Source organism: Gopherus evgoodei, chromosome 7, assembly GCF_007399415.2.
Source record: "Gopherus evgoodei ecotype Sinaloan lineage chromosome 7, rGopEvg1_v1.p, whole genome shotgun sequence".
Taxonomy (NCBI): domain Eukaryota; kingdom Metazoa; phylum Chordata; order Testudines; family Testudinidae; genus Gopherus; species Gopherus evgoodei.
The window spans coordinates 109,738,344-109,758,258 of record NC_044328.1 but is presented as its reverse complement, the minus strand read 5'-3'; the positions used below and the strand labels follow the sequence as shown (position 1 = coordinate 109,758,258).

The 19,915-nt window shown below is 38.6% G+C and overlaps 1 protein-coding gene across 1 annotated transcript in view; it reads right to left on the bottom strand.

Annotated features, from left to right (window-relative positions):
• Positions 1–5,349: 5,349 nt before the first annotated feature.
• The window catches only part of TXNRD3 (thioredoxin reductase 3), a 32,716-nt gene continuing 18,150 nt past the window's right edge, over positions 5,350–19,915 (bottom strand). Inside the window, exons 9-16 of the mRNA XM_030568943.1 lie at positions 19,585–19,810; positions 19,220–19,312; positions 18,653–18,729; positions 17,169–17,325; positions 16,828–16,935; positions 10,869–10,964; positions 8,677–8,811; positions 5,350–8,311 (exon numbers count right to left, since the gene is read on the bottom strand). Coding sequence (XP_030424803.1) covers positions 8,249–8,311; positions 8,677–8,811; positions 10,869–10,964; positions 16,828–16,935; positions 17,169–17,325; positions 18,653–18,729; positions 19,220–19,312; positions 19,585–19,810 — 955 coding nt within the window. The 3' untranslated portion in view covers positions 5,350–8,248. The remainder of the gene's footprint in view (positions 8,312–8,676; positions 8,812–10,868; positions 10,965–16,827; positions 16,936–17,168; positions 17,326–18,652; positions 18,730–19,219; positions 19,313–19,584; positions 19,811–19,915) is intronic.

Here is a 19,915-nt window from a genome sequence, read left to right as displayed (position 1 = left end):
TCAGAGACCTCACTGGCCTACACAGGGAGTGATACTGACATTCACACTATCTGTGAATTTAAGAGCCTTATTTTACACGGCAACAAATAGATTGATTGGGCTGTTTCTATGGCAGTTAGGACTCTTCAGCCAATGAGTCACTGAATGCTCATTGTAAGCCAGTGGTTTTCAACCTGTGGTTCACAGACACGAGGGAGTCTGCAGACTGTCTTAAGATTTCCAAAAGGGCATGCACCTCCGTTTGAAAATGTTTAGGGGTCTACAGTTTACCAAAAAAAAAAAAAAAAAAAGGCTGAAAACCACTTCCACCCAACCCAGACAGCATCCCTGCCAGCCCTCTCCTCCTGAGGACCCACGGCAACATGCCACTTTCAGAATCCTATTTAAACTTTTTTTTTAAGGAGGGGTTTCAATTTATTTTAAACATTTTATTTTTTAAACAGGGGACCCTAAAAGCAAGCACAGGATCCTTCTTCATCTCACCAACTTTGTATTTTAAGAGCTCAATCCTGCCAAGACACAGGCATATAGTACCTTCATTCCTGAGATCCCCTTTGAAATCAGCAAACTACTTAAGTGAATAAAGGTCACTTACATGATTCATGACCTGTTTCAGCTCTAAATGTGCTCTTCGTGCACACTGTGTGTGTGTGTGTGTGCGTGCGCGCACACACACACACACCCCCGCATATGGGGATTGTAGTGGGGCAAAAGAGTAAAGAGATACAGACATTGATGGCTTATAAGGAAAGCTGTAATAATAAGAGCCTCTAGTTACATAAAGAATTCCTTGCTAATTCCATCTGACTGTTGCCCCTTTTTTAAAACTAATGTGCAACTGCTTTTTCTAAATTAATCTTGAACAGGTTGTAGCAGCTGCTATTTCTACGCAAACACCTGTTTCTCTGATTAACATACATGCAAGTACAGAAGCATTGCAATAGCGTATTGTCATGAAAAGGTGCTAGCACTAGCTCAGATTTTGCTTGCCTGTCCATAAAGCAGCAAAGAAAAATGTTACTGCTCCTGACCTGGCAAAGGAGACATAGTTTAACTTAATTTTAATAAAAATAGTCCATCCCAACATTAAGGAAAACTTTTAGCATCTTTCCAATGTATTAATTCCTTCACCCTTAGTGTGTTCAAATTATTTAAGAACAGATCAATGTAGATAAAGACAGGTTTTCAAATGCCACAGCAAAAAGTGTCAATTAGTTTTATAATATTAATATAGGGAAATTATACCAAATAAGAAAATATTGCAAACAAAGATAATGGTAGCAAAATACAAAGTATTCCTAAACTGAAGCCATCAGAAGTAAGTTACCAAGGATCAGGTGACAAATATGTACGGATGACTCTTCTGTTTTAGCCTTTTAAATTAATATATGTAGGAGTACTTTTCAAAAGAGTTGAGTCTTAATAGACAAATAATTTAGTTGACTAGGTACTTCTTCCCCCCAAAAGTAATTGTTCCTAGTTAAATGGACAAAATCTAATCAGATTGCCCATAAATCAGTTTGGCAATCTAGTTCATTAAAACTATAAAACTTTAAAAATCTAGTTCCTTTTTTCTTGGCTCCTTGTTTACTTTTCCCATCTGGTCATTCAGAATCAATGATATTGGTTTCCAGATTGTCATGGCCATGAGGTTTGGACTGCAAACCCTGCAGTGGAGTGTTTGTTTAAAAATCTGCTGTTTCAATGGGCAGCTTTAATTTTTTTTTTTTTTTTGTGAAATGTTTTACAAGTCTTCTTTAAAAACTCTAAATTTAGGGCCAGCTTTATTTACGTGTTCCTTTAAATAGAAGCATTTTACACAAAATATTTTCTAATGAATTCCTTTTAAACAACATATTGTGGGTGATTTGTTGGATCATTTTAAATTTTTCTAAAGCCTATGAAAGAAGATTCAGAAGCCTTTCTTCTCTTTCACTAAGATTTAAGGACCTTTTGGGCAGGCCACTAATAAAAAGGCTCAGGCCTCTCAACTTCCTTTCCTCCCCCGCTACGTGTGTTTGCTTCATGCCTGTTCACGTTTAGCTTTAGTGCTGTTGAAAAACAATATCTAGCAGAGAGTCTGATGAGGAATTTACATGTGATATGCTAGTTGATGAAACAGGAAGTATAAGTGACCAGCAACAGTATTTTGCACCACTGTCACTATTAAATGCCCAAACAATATTTTCCCCATCCACTCTCAGCATAATCATGGTTGTTATAAACAAGACATTTTCAAGTACAGGTTCTTTAGAAACTGAAATTGTGTCCTTTGCCATGTATAAAAGTGACCTTAAAATTTTTTTTTCTCTCTCAGAAGTGCTTTTTCCCTTTAAATCTGGACTCCATGGCTTTTCTGAAAGAGTTCTTGCTAGTTAGTCTCAGATATGTAAATTATAAATGCCTGTGATTTATTTGAAGGGGTACAGATTATCATATTTTCTCCTAAGTGTTCATTAGACATTGCAGTTTTGCACCTCATTTATCTTCTCTCTTGCTGTGTAAAAGACCCATAACCATAAAACCAACTACCCACAATGTTATCCAATTCACAAAGATATATAGAGAATTTTATTCTCTACACATAGTATTGCTACACATACAAAATAATCCAGCTAAGTAAAAAGTACATCTGGTTGAGAAGTGTCTCCTCCCCCAAACTAGAACACTGATAAAATAAAAAAAATCCAGTTTTTAATCAATCAGTCTTCTGCTGGAATTTTTGGGGAGTTTGCAGAAAAGGAAAAAACAGAATTTTGACTAAAAAAATCCCTTTCCAGTTGTCAAGTTTTTTTTTTTTTTAAAACAAAAATAAAGATCAAGTGTTCACGGAAATTAGACTTTCCATAAACTTGCAACTTGTCAAAACAAATGGTTTTCCATTTAAAAATTTGACTGAAATTTTTCAGCCAGCCCACTTAAATATCAGACAATATTTTTTAAAACAGTTGTCCTTTTAAAGTCACAGTAAGATACTTCAAATTTCATCCATTTGAAAAACTTTGGCCTTTTCCTCATGACTCAAACACAGCTGAGCTTGTGAAACTACCTGTTCAGGCGTTACTAGTGACCAAATTTCAATACTCAAACTAATTAGTCAAAGACTATGTAGCACAAACTAATTTAATATTGTCATATTTACATTAGCTATAATTACTACTATTCCCGCATTTAGAGACATTTCTTCCAGTTATTAGCAAAATGTGCAGCTTTGACATTTATTCACTGCTTCAAGAGAGATGATGCACATAGACAACCTTAATTATGAGTTTCAGAGGGATAGCTGTGTTAGTCTGTTTCAGCAAAAACAAGGAGGAGTCTTGTGGCAACTTAAAGACAAACACATTTATTAGAGCATAAGCTTGTGTGGGCTATGACCCACTTCTTCAGATGTATGGAGTGAAAATTACAGTAGGCAGGCATAAATATACAGCACAAGAAAAGATGGGAGTTGCCTTACCAAGTGGTGGTGGTGGGGGGTGTCAATGATTCAGTCAGGGTGGCTGTTTGGAATGGGACACAAACAGTTGACATGGTGGTGTGAATGTCAGAGTAAAATTACTTTTTGTAGTGCTAATAATGCCAGTTCCATCAGGGTGGATGGCCCATACTCAGTTGATGGTAGATTACTTCTCATAGTGACGCAGCCATTCCCACTCTTTATTCAGGCCTAATTTGAAAGTGCCAAGTTTGCAAATGAATTCTAGTTCTGCAGTTTCTCACTGAAGTAAGTTTGTTGAAGAATGGCCACTTAAGTTTAAAACTGAATGCCCTGGCCAGATCAGTTTACCAAAAGAGGCTTGGAATTCTATGCTACTTCCCCAATTACAGAACATTTTCTAAGGGGATAAAGGTAAAGATTGTAAATTTCATTTTTCTTGTTAAAGGTTTTATCCCCTCAGTTACTAGACTGCTCTGTTAAGAGTTTTGGCCCAGCAGACATTAACTGTAGAAACTAAGCAGCATAAGCTGCTAAATGCTAGTATTCTCTTTACAACTAGGGAATGGGAAGAATTCATCTCCTCACTCATCTGTTTTGCAGAATGGGCCTAAAAATGTCATTTCTATTTTGATAACGGTGACATCACAATCTAGAACAAGGTTCATTTAGCCATTTACTATATAAAAATACTACACTGTACCTGCAGTTCTAAGAGGCTATAGCAAAGACATGATAGTTGCAGTGACCAGGGTAGAGACAATCATGAGCTCATAGAGGGAAGCTTAGATCCACATTACAGGAATTAAGTTTTCAGATTGTCACTGAAATATTTCAGAGGATGTTTAGCAGGGCTTAGCATCAGAGAGGATTTGATGCCCTAGCTGGTGTTTCATGTCCTCCAAAGTACACTGTATGGCCCCTGATCAGACCACAGGATACTGGGATAGATGGACAATTGGTCTGACACAGTATGGCCTTATATATGTTGGATGAATGCTGACCCTGCAACTGAGCTGGAACATAAGTATGCTTTCTCAGATAAGTTGCAGGCTGAGGTGCCTAGTACATTCAACAATTAAAATATTACACTTTTTTGCTATTACATTGAGACTATCATACATTTTTTTAAAAAGCAGACTATCAATTTGCCAAAGAAAACTCAAGACAAACATGAATAGAGGCTCATCTGGACAGGCTTTTCTGCCATTAAAACAAAGAGACTTGCCACTGCCTTTAAACAGTCTTTTGCTCCTATGATGAGAAGGTACTTAGTATCCTCTGTTTACCTGGCATGAGAAGGGACAGGCCTATCTGACCTACATTCCTGGACTATGCTGAAATATTTGCTTGTTCACATTAATGCAGTCATGTCTGTAATTTATCTGAGATATGCTTCAGCAATGAAGTCCAGCATTCTGTTGTAGGATACCTAGTACTTGAGAGGAATAAGAGCTACAGCCATGTCAACAAAAGGGGAGAATTTAGCAGGCACACAATTCAATTCCCTGAGGAAATCAGGCTTCATCAGAGCCTTTACAGAACTGCACCAGGAATGAGTTAATCTAGCAGAACACAAGTGAAGCTCCCAAACCTGCCACTAGAGTATTTCGACAATACCACAGTGACTCACAATCCCCACTTGCCAGGTTTTTCATGATGCTTCCTGACATGCGGCATGCCTGAGAGGTTCTGGTTATGAGGGATGAGGATCTTTACGCTGGAAAGAAGGGCCTGCTAAGGATATTATGCAGCTGGTCTGATAGCTCCTGCTCCTCACAGGAGAGGAGCTGCCATGCAACATCCAAACTCCAGGAAAGTAAAATGCAAAGTTTGTTAGAGGAAAATGCTGTTGCAGATTATTGCACACCAGTCCTGGTGATAATTAGATTGAAGACCAACAAGCCACATTCAACAGAATGACTGAGGTTTTTATTTCTCAACTCCTAATTCTTTTACATAATCACATTTGATGCAAACCTGATCTCTTTTGCTTACAAACCTTGATTCCATTCTGATATCTTTAAAGCAGAGAAGTGCCACTGATGAATTGCTACAAGCAGAATGCTCTTTGTGAGCAGACTGATACCATTTCCTTTGTACAAATTATTTATTGTACACTTCAGCCGCTTCAGTTAATATATAGAAGCTAACACTATACAAGTATTGGCCAGTTTATTAAGGCACCACTTAAACAGTTTATAATGGATTGATATAAGCAAGTTACAGACATGGGTAAGAGTTTATAAACAGCATGCTTGTTTGTTAGATCTTAACAATAAGTTGCTTATGACTAGAGTCCACCAGGACAATGCATCATCTATTAAGATATTAACCTTTTCTATACTATAAATAAAATCATAATGTAACATGTGACATGAGCAATCTGTGCTACGTCATTTACAGCTTATCAAATCATGATATTTAAGAGTAGTAACTTCTGGAATGTGTTTGTTCTGCTTGCTCTTCCATTCTTAGATCCTCTGCATGGTTGTAAATTAAAATTTATATAGTGCCACTCAATTCGTTCAAGCACGTGGCCCACACAAAGCAACGTATAATTTCACTAGTCTCCTTTCAAGTTGTTACAATGGAGTGATCCAAAGCACGGATAACCCCCGAACATGTGGTATCTGTGCAAGATTGCCCGGACAAGACTCATGCTCAGTATGTTTCTAGTACATACTTCGCTGAAGTGATGATTGTAATGATCTAAACTCTTAAATAGGGTTGGACTTTGGCCTCTCTCATTTCTTCCATATCAATATTGCCAGAGTTCTGCAGGAAGATGGTACTGTCAAATTCAGTAGGCCATTCTATTTCTGAATTAATGGCTAGTATTTTATGGCATTTGTGGGCACTGTAGTGTGCTTCCCACCCCCACAGTCAATCCCAAGTGATATGAAAACCAAAACTGTTAGTATTCTAGCATCCTTTGCAACAAATAATGATGCTAACAATCTAGTCAAATTCCTTAAGCATATATTTTGTATACCAGTTTTCAGTTGCCAAAGTTATACTTAGTTCTTCCTGAAGTGCACATAGTTCCTGGTACCAAAATTGATGTCCCGTTCTTCTCCACTAAAATTTAGTATGCAGAGAGCGGTCCTTCCACGTACACAGACTGAGTAATAAATGATGATTGTAACTGCTTGACAAAAATCTTCCAGAAGTGTTAAGAGATCTAGTTCACTGGCACCTAAATAAGTCTAAAGCCATGTCTTTACTACCCACCGATCCCCAAATCAACACCCATACTTTACCTCAACAGGAGAAGTAAGCGGAGTTGACGGGGGAGCCACAGCAGTTGACTTGCCACTGTAAGGCCAGCCAGGTAAGTCGAACTAAGATACTTTGACTTCAGCTACACAAATAGCATAGCTGAAGTTGCTTATCTGAGATCAATTCCCCACCCTCCCAGTGTAGACCAGCCCTAAGATGCACATTACCCAGGGCAGGTGCCATCTTGATCAAAGTATTTGACACATCATATGCAATTGTTCATTTATTGAACTTTAAATGCCATGATACACCACAGATTAAATAGTTAAAAACTATATATAAGACTGTGTTCAAAATAGTCTTTCAAAACATCTCTTTGGACAAAATTGAAGCACTAAATTCAAGGACACCTTCCCGAAAATAACATGAGAACAAGGGAGAACAGTTTCAAGCTGCTGACTATACAGGAACTGCAGAGGGTATGATAGCATGAGTCATTGTTCTCTGCTGCAACATACAATTTTAAAAAAGTAAGTTGTTGATTAAAGTCCATAAAATGGATTCTAGTGCCTCACGGTGTAGCCATTTCTCTAGCTAATGTATTAATGGAACAGATAATATGGGGAGAGAAGACAGTAATATAGACTCCAATTTTATTATATAGTCCAGAACTGTAGGTTAGATTACTTTTACATGATGTAGTATTTTACATTGATGTGGAAACAAAACTTGACTCTGTCAGCACTGATTAGGCTCATGGATTGCAAGGATAAATATCAACAAGTTTTAGGAGCGTTTTCAACATACTTCAGCTCTGACCCAAAAGATTCCTACTATTAAAATCTTGTGACTCAGGAAGATATTACTAGTTATGGTGGCAAAGCAACTATTAAGACAGACAAGATCACAAAATTATCTCACCTGCAACTTATTTGGTACTTGAGCCAAGTCTTTAGACGAGTGCATTAGCTGCACTGCTTAGCATCCATATTTGATTTATGACCATTTTTTTGAAATTAAGTCAAGAACAGCATTAAAATCCATGTTAGTCACTGCAAACACAAGTGACCCAACATGAATTGTAAAATGAGCTGCTGGCAAGAGTAATACAATTATACACATTCTTGTGTCGAAAACAGTCATACCAAACAAAAACAAAAAACCTTACAACACACACACACACAGGAACTTAATGAGTTAACTTTAAATTAATTATGCAACTCAGAAGCTCCTTCAGAAGGAAGCTCAGTTTTCTGACCGGATAAAGAGGTTTCCTAAGTTTGCAAGGTAAGTCATCAGTCATAGCTCACCTCAGAATGGGGTTCTGAGCCAAAACTTCAAAAAAGCACTTACATGCCACTTCCAAGCAAGTCAGGATTTATAGTTTGCATTTTCCCTGCTGTTGTATTCTTTCCATTGCCAACATTATCTACTGAGGAAGCTTAAGAAATGCATCGTTTCTAGTTGTAATAGATTTGATGCTACTGCTGCTTTCATTTATTTTACTCAAGTGTATTTCACTCCTTAAGCCTTCCAAAGAGATAAGTGTACATGACAAGAAACAGATAAAAACAGCAGGGTTTAACCTCAGCAGCCTGCCTGAGTGATATCTTTTCCGGAAGATTTTGTAATTTCCATTGTAGTGAACACCTGTAAAAAACAAACAAACAAACAAAACAAATTACTTTTGGGATTTATTAATGCTTTGTGCAGTAGTCTAACTGGCTGTTGGTTGCCCCTTATAGTATACCACAGGCTAGGCTTCTACAAATGTAGAAATAAGACAAGACAAAATGCCGACTGCATAATTATTTACAAGAAATGTCACACTTTGTATATTAAAAAAGCCAAAGTAACATTGAATTTCCATCAAAATACAATATAAAATATTTAATGTGATGACATTTTAGATTTAAGTCACCTTGGGTCTATTCTCTTCCTGCACATGTGCAACTTCCCTCAATATTAAGTATTAACTAATTCTTGATTTGAAAAAGTTGATGTTTCCCCCTTACCTCTGCACATGTTGGATGTATACCTATTGTTTCATCAAGTAATTCTTTCGTGAGACCACATTTTATTGCTGCACCAAAACCTTGGGTAATTTCTCCAGCATTGGGTCCAAGAACATGAAATCCTATCACACGGTTCTTTGAAGAAAAAAATTAGGTCAGAGCAAAATAGGTTTTGTATTGGTAAATTTTCATATTCACATTTGAAGAGAGACTTCCAATTCACTTAAGATTTGGCTTGAAATGAATGGAGTCAATAGTACACTTGACACAGATGCTCTGAGGCATCTATAAGCATCAGTCAAGTCAGTAAATGAAAGCTTCAAGTTCCACTTCCAGTCAAATTAACCACGTTTTTGGGGGAGGGGGAGGATTTCACTAGTAATACACAGAATGCGTTTTAGAATTACATCAAGCACCATAATTCAGAAATACAGCTCACAGTAAGGCTATGTCTACACTATGAGGCTTTTAGCGCCATGGCTGTGTTGCTACAGCTGTACTGCTAAAAGGCACACAGTGTAGCTGCTATTTGTTGGCAGAAGAGCTCTCTCATCTACAAAAAAACTTCTACCCTCAACGAGCAGCGTTAATGTTGTTCACACTGGCACTTGTCCACAAAATTTATGTCTTTTGGGAGGGTGTTTTATTAACACCTCTGAATGACAAAAGTGAGGTCTTTCACTTGCCAGTGTAGTGAAAGCCTAGTTCTATGCCAGCTGGCTCTTTATTTTAGGGACACACAGTACATTCAGATTGTTGCTATCTGTGAAGTAGTACTATGTTTCTTTATATGAAGGCAGAGTTTAAATACCTACTCACGATGCCTGCAAAAAGTTCTATTTAGAGAACTTTGGCTATTTCTCTTCCCTGCTCATTACTGAAACAAGTAATATGGCTATGTAGGTTTGAGTTTTATCAACTTAATTGGTTTCTGAAGTCACAGCTGGCTGCAGTGGCAAATGAGGTTGCAGACAAGAATAACTTGTAGGCAATGGAGGAAACTGGCAGTTGTCTTTAAGCAACAAAAATTCCTGTATTAATTTCTCTTGTACAATTTTATTAAATATAAAGACTCAGCAACAGGACTGTTTCAAAGTAGAATTTTTGTGTAAGTTTCCCATGAAGTGGGAGTGTTAGCAGTTAGCTCCACACTGAGTCTGGCTATAATACTTAGGGCAGGATACTAAATATATCTCACAATACAGTATTACTTATACGCAAACATCCAATTATGCTGTGTTTCAGCCTCTCTTGTTCAAAAGAGGGGTCTGAAATTCATACTAGGTAGTCCCTCTTCCCCAGGTGTTTTTATATAGTTTCTACAGTGAAGTTCTAATGCTCAGCGATACATCAGTCTTATAAACAGACTAGACTGTCACTGAAAAATCCAGGAAGAGGATAAGAAAATAAATAAAAGTTCACTTCCTCTCAAATCATAGCTAGATACAATACAGTATTTAGAAACAGCATTTCCATTCCCAACTACCAATCATTTTTATGCCAAATTATCTTCCCCGCTAGGGTATTTTATATTTCTCAAATTAGGTCTTCAGGGTTGGTCGGTTATGTATTAGAAGGTACCAAGTATTGTTGCAGCTAAAATCATATCGGACCTATAACAAAATCCCATTTTTCCTATTAAAAATGTACAGAGCAGAGTTTTCTATCCTCAAAAAGAGAGAGATAGAAACTGAACAGGAAGGGGTATACTTCCTTAAGAAAGTTAGAGACTTAAGAATATGCAAGTTTAAACTCTATGAAAAAGGCATGCAACAAGGTCACTTAACTGGAACCCAATGAAACATTTGAATTTCTGAAGTACCAGAAATAAGGCACAACCACCCCAAACTCACTCTAGATAAAAATCTGAGCACAACCATACCAATCCACTCCCAAATGAATGTTTTGGAACTGATACAGTTTCATAAGGCATTAATCTGGTACCAACTATCAATTGCTCAATCTGCTAGACACAACCAAATGTTACCTGGTGGATCAAAAGAACAAGTTTAACTTTTTAATAAAATGTACTTCGATACTGCATTAATAGAACAAGTGTCGAATTGGCCATAAACTGAGACCCTGGCCTCAAGTCAATCAGTAAATACGTTCTTAGTCTGTGGCCTAGAAATTGTACTTCTGAGGTTAACACATGCTCACGGTGGAGACAAATTCCAATTTAGATTACATACATTGTCATGTTTATTGCAGATTATCTTTGCATAGCAAGTATTGTTGTCTCTGCTGGGTATTGTCCATTCAAGAGGCCAAAACAAAGTGTGATACACCTGCAGGGAGCAAGAGGAAGTAGTGTTAAGACTAAATTATGAATAGATTAGATTAAATTAAAATTTTAAACTTCTGAGTTTGTAGCCAAACTTCTAACCTACTAGCTACCCACTTCTCTTATATTTGATGGCATTACCCTCCAATTTCTAACAGGATTTAGTGATCTGCTCCACTCACTCACCAATCTTCCAAATCAAAGTTTATATGCAGGGCTGGTAGCATTACCTTTTGCGTTTACCTGACATTTCCCAAAACATCCTGTTTTCCCAGTTGCTTATAAACAACCATTTGGGCAGGAGTTTTCCATGCTAGGTGCTAGCCTCAGACTGAATTTTTTGGGACAATTTCAGTTAAACCAGTTCAGCCATTTCTGAGAACAAGGGTGGAAAGCAACAGTGGTTCCCCATGCTTTAGAGTAAGTATGGCCTGTGTGTCAGGATGCAAGGAGTCTGTCTCTGTGCTCTCAAAGACACCCACTGGCTGACACCCTGGCAGTGTGGAAGACCCCTCTGTCTGAGTCACATGGCACAAATACTGGATTTATGACATTATGAGGGAAGGACTGAGGCAGAGACTATAACTGGCTGGGCAAGGAGGGAAGGTCTGGTAGCTGGGGAGGAAAGATGGGCAGAACAGGAAACCAATGGGTGTGCAGGGAAACTAGGACTGGGAAAGGTGGAGACTGAAAAAATGAGTGGGCAACCAGAGGCTCAGAGGGAGCAAGACAGTGACAGATCAGGAAGTGTGGGAGAACTGAGCCAGGCAATCTGGAGCAGCAGGATTAGGACTTACTGGTAAGGAGACTAACAGCAGAAGCCAGTGGTGGGGAAGAGAAGACTAGAACAGGTTGGAAGGGACAGGACAGGACAGAAGACTCTGCCTGCTAGAGCACACTGCCCTCCACAGCCTCAAATGGAACCCAATATCCCAGAGTCACACTATTTCTCTGTCATCAGTATATATATCTGTGAAACCCACTGGCAAAGTGACCCACCCTTCTGTAGTGCTGGTCCACAGAGGATTACAACCTAATACTGCTATCAGTTACTCAGTTTGTTCAAATGGCAGTGGTCTATAGGTTCCAACCTTGCTGCTGAACCATGTAGGTTGCGTGCCACATGATGGAATTTCAGTTTTGTAGTTTCTCCTTTTTAAAAGGATAGGACATTATACAAAATAACTACTTTAGAACAATAAAGTTGCAAAGTCAAGCTCTCAAAAAGTACAGGAAATAACAGAATAAGGCTGTGTATCCTTACATTCACTACCCTTATGCATATGCATGATGATAGTCTTGACTATTTCTACAGAACTCCTGCTTATTCTGTGCACTTATGGATACTGCTCATTTAATGAGCAGCCATCGAATATTGATCTTCATTGTTCAATGTATATCCACACATCTCATTCTCTACACACTATTCACACCTCATTCTGAAGACTTAATTATTCATTTCCTCCTAGGTTTTTCTGCAGTGCTCATCACTACAGTCACTGCTTCTCACACATTGAGTTTATTTTCACAACGTGTCTGTGAGATCAGTGGTATGATCCTCTCTTTCAGCAGCCCCATCTCACTCACTGTACACGTTTCAACTGTTGCCACCAATGAGGTAGGGATCCTACAGACTCGCCTTTCACTACATAACCCTTATTCAGCTCCACATAACTGTCCACACTATGAATTAAATGGAGACTAGAATTGTGTGGAAGTAGTACATGATCATGTACTTCAAGACTGCGTATGCATGATAAAGATCTGAATTACGGTTGCACAGGTAACTAATTCTGGCATTTCCTAGCTTCTGAACACTTGACTGTGAAACCTTAATATTCTTAACATAGGTTATGAGCAATATAAAATATAAGCTTGGCCATCGCTATGCTTTGTTTAGCATTTGTATTAGAACAGCTAAGTTTACATTATGGTGTTTTGTAAGTTTATATTCATTAGTTTGTTTGGCGCCAGCTGCCTAAGTTGCTCTGGTTGCTGCTTATGCAATTAAAATACTATATTTTACTTAACATAAGAATGGCCATAGTGGGTCAGACCAATGGTCCATCTAGCCCTGTATCCTGTCTTCTGAAAGTGGCCAATGACAGGTGCCCCAGAAGGAATGAACAGAACACGTAATCAAGTGATTCATTCCCTGTCACTCATTTCCAGCTTCCAGCAAACAGGAGCTAGGGAAACTATCCCGGCTTATAGCCATTGATGGACCCATCCTCCATGAATTTATCTAGTTCTTTTTTGAACCCTGTTATATAGTCTTGGCCTTCACAACATCCTCCGGCAAAGAGTTCCACAGGGTGACTGTGTTTGTGAATACATATGTCCTTTTGTCTGTTTTAATTTCATTTGGTGACCCCTAATTCTTGTGTTATGAGAGAGTAAAGAACACTTATTTTTCTCCACACCAGTCATGATTTTATAGACCTCAGTTATATCCGCCCCACCCCCCTCCATTAATCGTCTCTTTTCCAAGCTGAAGAGTCCCAGTCTCATTAATCTCTCCTAATAATTTGTTGTCGTTTTCTGAATCTTTTCCTATATATCTATATCTATCTATCTTTTTCGAGACGGGACAACCACATCTACATGCAGTATTCAAGATGTGGGCATATGGTGGATTTAATAGAGAGGCAATATGATATTTTCTATCCCTTTCTTAATGATTCCCAACATTGTTAGCTTTGACTGCTGCTGCACACTGAGTGGATGTTTTCAGAGAACTATCCACAATGACTCCAAGATCTCTTTCCTGAGTGGCAACAGCTAATTTAGACTGCATCATTTTCTATGTATAGTTGGGATTGTTTTCCTATGTACATTATTTTGCATTTATCAACATTGAATTTCATCTGCCATTTTGTTTCCCAGTCACCCAGTTTTCAGAGACTGCCTGAGACTGAACTCTTTTTTTTTTTTTTTTGGGGGGGGGGGGGGGGATTGGGGAGAAGGGAAGGGGGTGGAAACAATGGAAAATTAATACTGATTCCCTACCTGGGGTCTCAGATATATTTTGTATGCTTCAGAATGACAAAACACCATTGCCTGAATTGTGCTAGCCCCCAGAGCCAAGTAGGCTGCTGCTGTTGCTGCCCCAATCCTGAGTGGGAACCAAATTCATGTGCTGGGAGCCGCAACCTCATCAGTCCCAAACTGGTATGTTGCGAGGGCACTCTCATCACTGCGAATAAAGAGGGGCCCATCCCTCCCTGGTCTTATTGCCATGTATGCCCTTACAGCCTCCAAGAAGATCCTGGGCTTGGCCCCCTCCCATGTACGTGTGCGCGCGCATGTGCACACACACCTTGAATTGCATATGCAGCATCCAGAGTATTTTAGGCTGCTGGCACTAAAGTTAAAGTAACTTCCAAGTTAGTGCTGAATTGTAAACAGAAACTAGTGAAAATAGAGAGTACCACACACCCTCTATTTGGAGCTACTATAAGGCACGTGCAAAACTGGCTTGAAAACCACTACCAGAGAGTAGTTATCAGTGGTTCGGTCATGTTGGAAGGGCATGAGTGGGGTCTGGCAAGGATCAGTTCTGGGTCTGGTTCTGCTCAATATCTTCATCAGTGCTTTAGATAATGGTATACTGAGTACAGTTATAAATTTTCAGAGTAGCAGCCATGTTAGTTTATATCTGCAAAAACAGGAGTACTTGCAGCACCTTAGAGACTAACATTTATTTAAGCATAAGCTTTCGTGGGCTACAGCGCATTTCATCGGAAACACATAGTGGAAAACACAGTAGGAAGATGTACACACACACACACACACACACACACACACACACACACACACACACACTGAAACAATGGGTGTTACCATACACACTATAAGGAGAGTGATCAGTTAAGGTGAGCTATTATCAGCAGGAGAGAAAGAACTATTTGTAGTGGTAATGAAAATGGCCAATTTCTAAGGAGAGTGATCAATTGCTATAGTATGTATGGTAACACCCAGTTTCATGTTCCATAAGTACTCCTGTTCTTTTTACTTATAAAGTTTGTGGATGATACCAAGCTGGGAGGGGTTGCAAGTGCTTTGGAGGATAGGATTAAAATTCAAAATGATATGAACAAAAAAACTAGAGAAATGGTAAATAGGATGAAATTCCATAAGGACAAATGCAAAGTATTCCATTTAGGAAGAAACAACAGTTGCACACATACAAAACTGGAAAAAAAAGACTGCCTAGGAAGGAGGAGTACTGTAGAAAGGGATCTGGGGGATAATAGTCGACCACAAGGTAAATGAGTCAACAGGGTAAAGCTGTTGCAAAAGAGAAAAATTCTGGATGTATTAGCAGGAGTGCTGCAAGCAAGACACGAGAAGTAATTCTTCTGCTCTACTCAGGCCTCAATTGAAGTAGTGTGTCCAGTTCTGGGTACTACATTTCAGGAAGGATGTGGACAAACTGGAGAGAGTCCAGGGAAGAGCAACAAAAATGATTAACAGTCTAGAAAGCATGACCTATGGAGGGAAGATTGAAAAAATTGGGTTTGTTTAGTCTGGAAGAGAAGACTGAGAGGGGACCATAAAGTATGTAAAAGTTAAGTATGTAAAAAGTTTAAGTATGTAAAAGGTTATTACAAGAAGGAGGAAGAAAAAAAGTGTCTCTTAACGTCCGAGGACAGGACAAGCAGCAACAGGCTTAAATTACAGCAAGGGAGGTTTAGGTTGGACATTAGGAAAAAACTTCCCAATTATCAGGGTGGTTAAGCACTGGAATCTATCACTGGAGATTTTTTAAGAGGTTAGACAAACACCTATCAGGGATGGTCTAGATAATTAGCCCTGCCATGAGTGCAGGGGATTGGACTAGACTTCTTGATCCTTTTCTGTTCTAAGATTCTATACATCAGAGGGAAACATTTGGCATTACAAGCATAAATTGCAGAGTTGAGTCTACAAAAATAATTCTATTGCAAATACATTTGTGAAAAAACTTTGCCAGAAGACGGGAGACATAAGAAATTGGAATGAAGATTAAATCAGCGTCTAAAGTAGGTGTCAGCCCATGCCAGCAGCAGAAGAATTGGTCAGGGAGGAGAAGTGGAACAGTTTACAGAGGAACAGGACAAATAAGAGTGAACAAAAACAGAAGACAGAGGAAGTCTCAGGACCTCATCACCTTAGGGTACATCCATGCTACTCTCCAGATAGCGATCGATCCATTGGGGATCGATTTACCGCGTCTCATATAGGATGTGATAAATCCATCCCTGAACGTGCTCCCCGTCGACTCTGAAACTCCACCAGGGTGAGAGGTGGAAGCGGAATCGACAGGGAAGCTGCGGCCATCGATCCCGCGCTGGGAGAACGGGAGGCAAGTAGAAATAAGATACAGTGACTTCAGCTACACTATTCTGGTAGCTGAAGTTGCGTATATTACATAGACGCTCCCCCCTACAGTGGAGACCGGGCCTAAAATGAGCATGCAAGAGGATTGTGGTACACAACGGGATGAACAACATTGGATCAAAAGAACCAACACAGTCACTGTTCCAGTGAAGCTGAAATTACCTTCCCTCATCCAATTTGGATTTCCCAGAACTCTAAGAGCCTCATGGAACTATATACCTAAAGGCAAATGCTTCTGGATTTTTGAGACAAGTGTATGAGAAAAAATCTTTGAATTAGACCAACTTCTGCTGGTGAGAGACAAGCTTTGGAAATAAATCAGCCGCCAGAGAAAATACTTGTATAATGCTATAAGATTACACTAGTGTTTAAATAGGGATCGCCTCAATACTTGCAATGTTCATTTAGACCAGTAGCCTTGTGAGAAGACACAATAGTACATTTAAACAGGCAGCTTTGAAATGAAGAAGACTTCAGCTTCTCACCTCTATGTTTTCCTTTCCATATTCTTCAATGGCTCTGTCTTCAGGTAATCCACAACATCCATACTCCAAAGGAGTAAACACTGTAGTTGGTACATTGACATAGTCACACTAAAATTAAAAGAATACAGTTTTCTTTATATTTACATGTTCATATGACCTGCGTAGAGACAAAAACTTCCCTAACACCCGCCCCACACACACACTCCACCAAATCTTGTTTGGTTACAAACATTCATTGTCATAGTAGCACAAGACCCAACTCTCAGCCAACACCTGCTAATCTCTTGAGGTAAATACCATGGAGAAACTAAAGTTCATATTTTCACAGAATACGCTCTTACCTTTATAAAGCTACCCCCAAAAAGCCTGCGAGCTAGAAGTCTGCCCGCCTGAATTGCAACTGGGGTAAGTTCAGGTTTTCCATCCAAGATATCTCCAATAGCATAGACATGAGGCACATTGGTTTGTTCCTCATCAGTTACAGGTATTTTCCCATTCCTTTTCAAAAGAATAAAAAAAACCCCATAAAGTGTAGATCAGTACTCTAACTGAATTGAGAAAGTAAGATTAGAGACTTATTCTGCTACACAGAGACACTAGAATACTTTCAGGCATTGCTCATAAGAAAAAAAAGAGTATTTATGCCCTCTCTAGTTAGAATGTAAACTCCTTGGGCCACAGACTACTGTCTTTCCCTCCCATACAATGCCAAACAAACAGTCAGTACTTAATGGGCCAGATTTTCACCTCTGCACACAAGTGTAAATCTGAACAGCATTGACATTTGAGAGAAATCAGGATCTGTCCTTATATTTGATTATATAGCTTGCTGAAATAATACATTTCCCCCTCCTAAGCAAAAATCTAATCAGCACAGATGAAAAGCAAAGTATTAAGAGCTATTTAGTCAATGGGCACTGTTGACTTTGTTCATAATGCCAGCTTAATCTGGTTAAACCAGAGGACTGAACTCAATGAGGTTCAATCAGAAAAAATGAAACACGAGTCAGCCTTATACAAGCAGATTATTAAACCATTTAACATTGTAAGGGCCCTTTCTAAGAAACGCACGTGTAAAGCCTCAGTTTAACGGGTATTCCTTCTAAACTACTCAAATGCAGGCTAAGATTTTACCAGTAAATAGCAATTCAAATGTACACACACATGGATGTTAGAAATATTTTTTTCAAATGATCAAAGTTTACAGACAGGCAAAGTAAGAAAAGCTGCCTGAGAACTTAGTCTGATTTATGAATGTCTACTCTGTATATTTTAACATGTGATGTTGACATCTTTTAAATTGTTAAGTCTAAATTTTTCAATCTCAACTTCTGTCATTAAATGAACTCCCCAGTCTGACCCCTATTTCCCCACAGCTGAAAATTGAAAAAGAAAAAAAAACTACACAAAAACAAAAAAAAAACACTATAAAATCCCCAAACCCAAACATTTAAACATGCTCAAAATCCCACACACATTATCTGGCAAAATTATAAAAATCAAGTTTCACAAGCCTACTCATAGATCAGTAAAGGAGAAGCATTATTGACGACATCCGAGCAACTGAACTAAAAAGTAGTTGCTTGTAGTTCTACCATTTAAAACTCATATGTGCTTCAAAGTCCAGTTTTGCAGGTGTCGACACACACAGGTAATACTCAAGCTCCCTTTCTTGGGACAAAAGATATTGAAAGTCTCCATGCTCAACTGACAAGTATCATAAGCAAAAATTTCAAAAAAAAAAAATCAATATCAGTTACTGGTAGGGTTAAGAAGCCGAGAGCAGTCCTGAAGTGAACATGCCAGACAAAAAGCAGATACTCACTTTTCATTGATTCTGACACCAATCTTATCTAAACCAATGTTTCTGGTACAGGCATCACGACCAATAGCTATCAAAACCTAGGAAAAAAACCAACCAAAAAAAGCTATCAAGAACTCCTTTCTATCAATGTTATTCTGAGTATTCTGTTGCTTTGTTTTCATTGAAAAATTGAAGCCACATTTCCTAAAGTTGCTTAAATGTGAAGGTGTCAGTAGTAATCCTAATTAGTTAGCGAAGAGATTACTTTGGCACTAGAACAACAGTGAGGAAACAATTGATAACATACGACACCATCTACAAAAAACAGTCAACCCCATACTAGCACAGTTAAAGTTTCAGCAATTCTGCAGACAGGGTCACAACAAGACAGAATACTAAAGTCTTATTTTTCCATGGAATGTTGAAAAGTCTGTCAGGTTGCCAAAAATTATAGAACTTCTTACTGTACTTCTTTCTTCCCAAATAGTATAAATGATTTAAGAGCTTTAATGATCATTAACAAACATCGTACTTTGATACAAATATATTTGTGGGCATCATTTAGTGCCTGATAACAGGGATATTTACAGTATTATATTCTCCTTCGAGAATTTCTGGTCCCTCAGTAGACTGTGCTACCACTTTTAGTCTTCCAGGCATGCCTTCCTCCAACCTTTCAATCTGCAGGAAAGAATTCATAATCTTAGTCAAGTTACCTTAACCAGCAGATCCTTATTGCATTGTCACATTACACACAAATACCTTGCAGAATGTTCAGTAATGAAATGCTTTTAACATACAAGGTTGGCCATACAGAATATACAGCTTATCTGCTATAGAGCTGAACTCTTTTCCTGGAACACATTTTATCACAAGACATGTATTCTGCATAATCTTTTCCTTTCAGGCTGGTTATTTAGCAAGAAAGAAGAGAAACAAGTGAAAGTACTTGCCTGAGTAGGAACAAATTTCCTGATGAATTTAACACCATGAGTTTCCATGTAGGCACCTGCTCTCTCTGCCATTTCTTGGTCAAAGCCTCGAAGAAGGATGGAGCGCACCATAACGGTGACATCCAAACCAATGCCAGCAAGAAATCCTGCACACTCCAGAGCCACATAGGAGGCACCCACAATTAGAGTTTTGCCAGGGCAGTAAGGCAGGGAAAAGAGGTCATCGCTGAAAAGAATCACAGAAAACACTGTTTTACAATTCAGCTTTGTTTAAATTTGCATGTGCAAAAGTAGACAGAAAATAAAAAAGTCTTATTAATTGAGACTAACA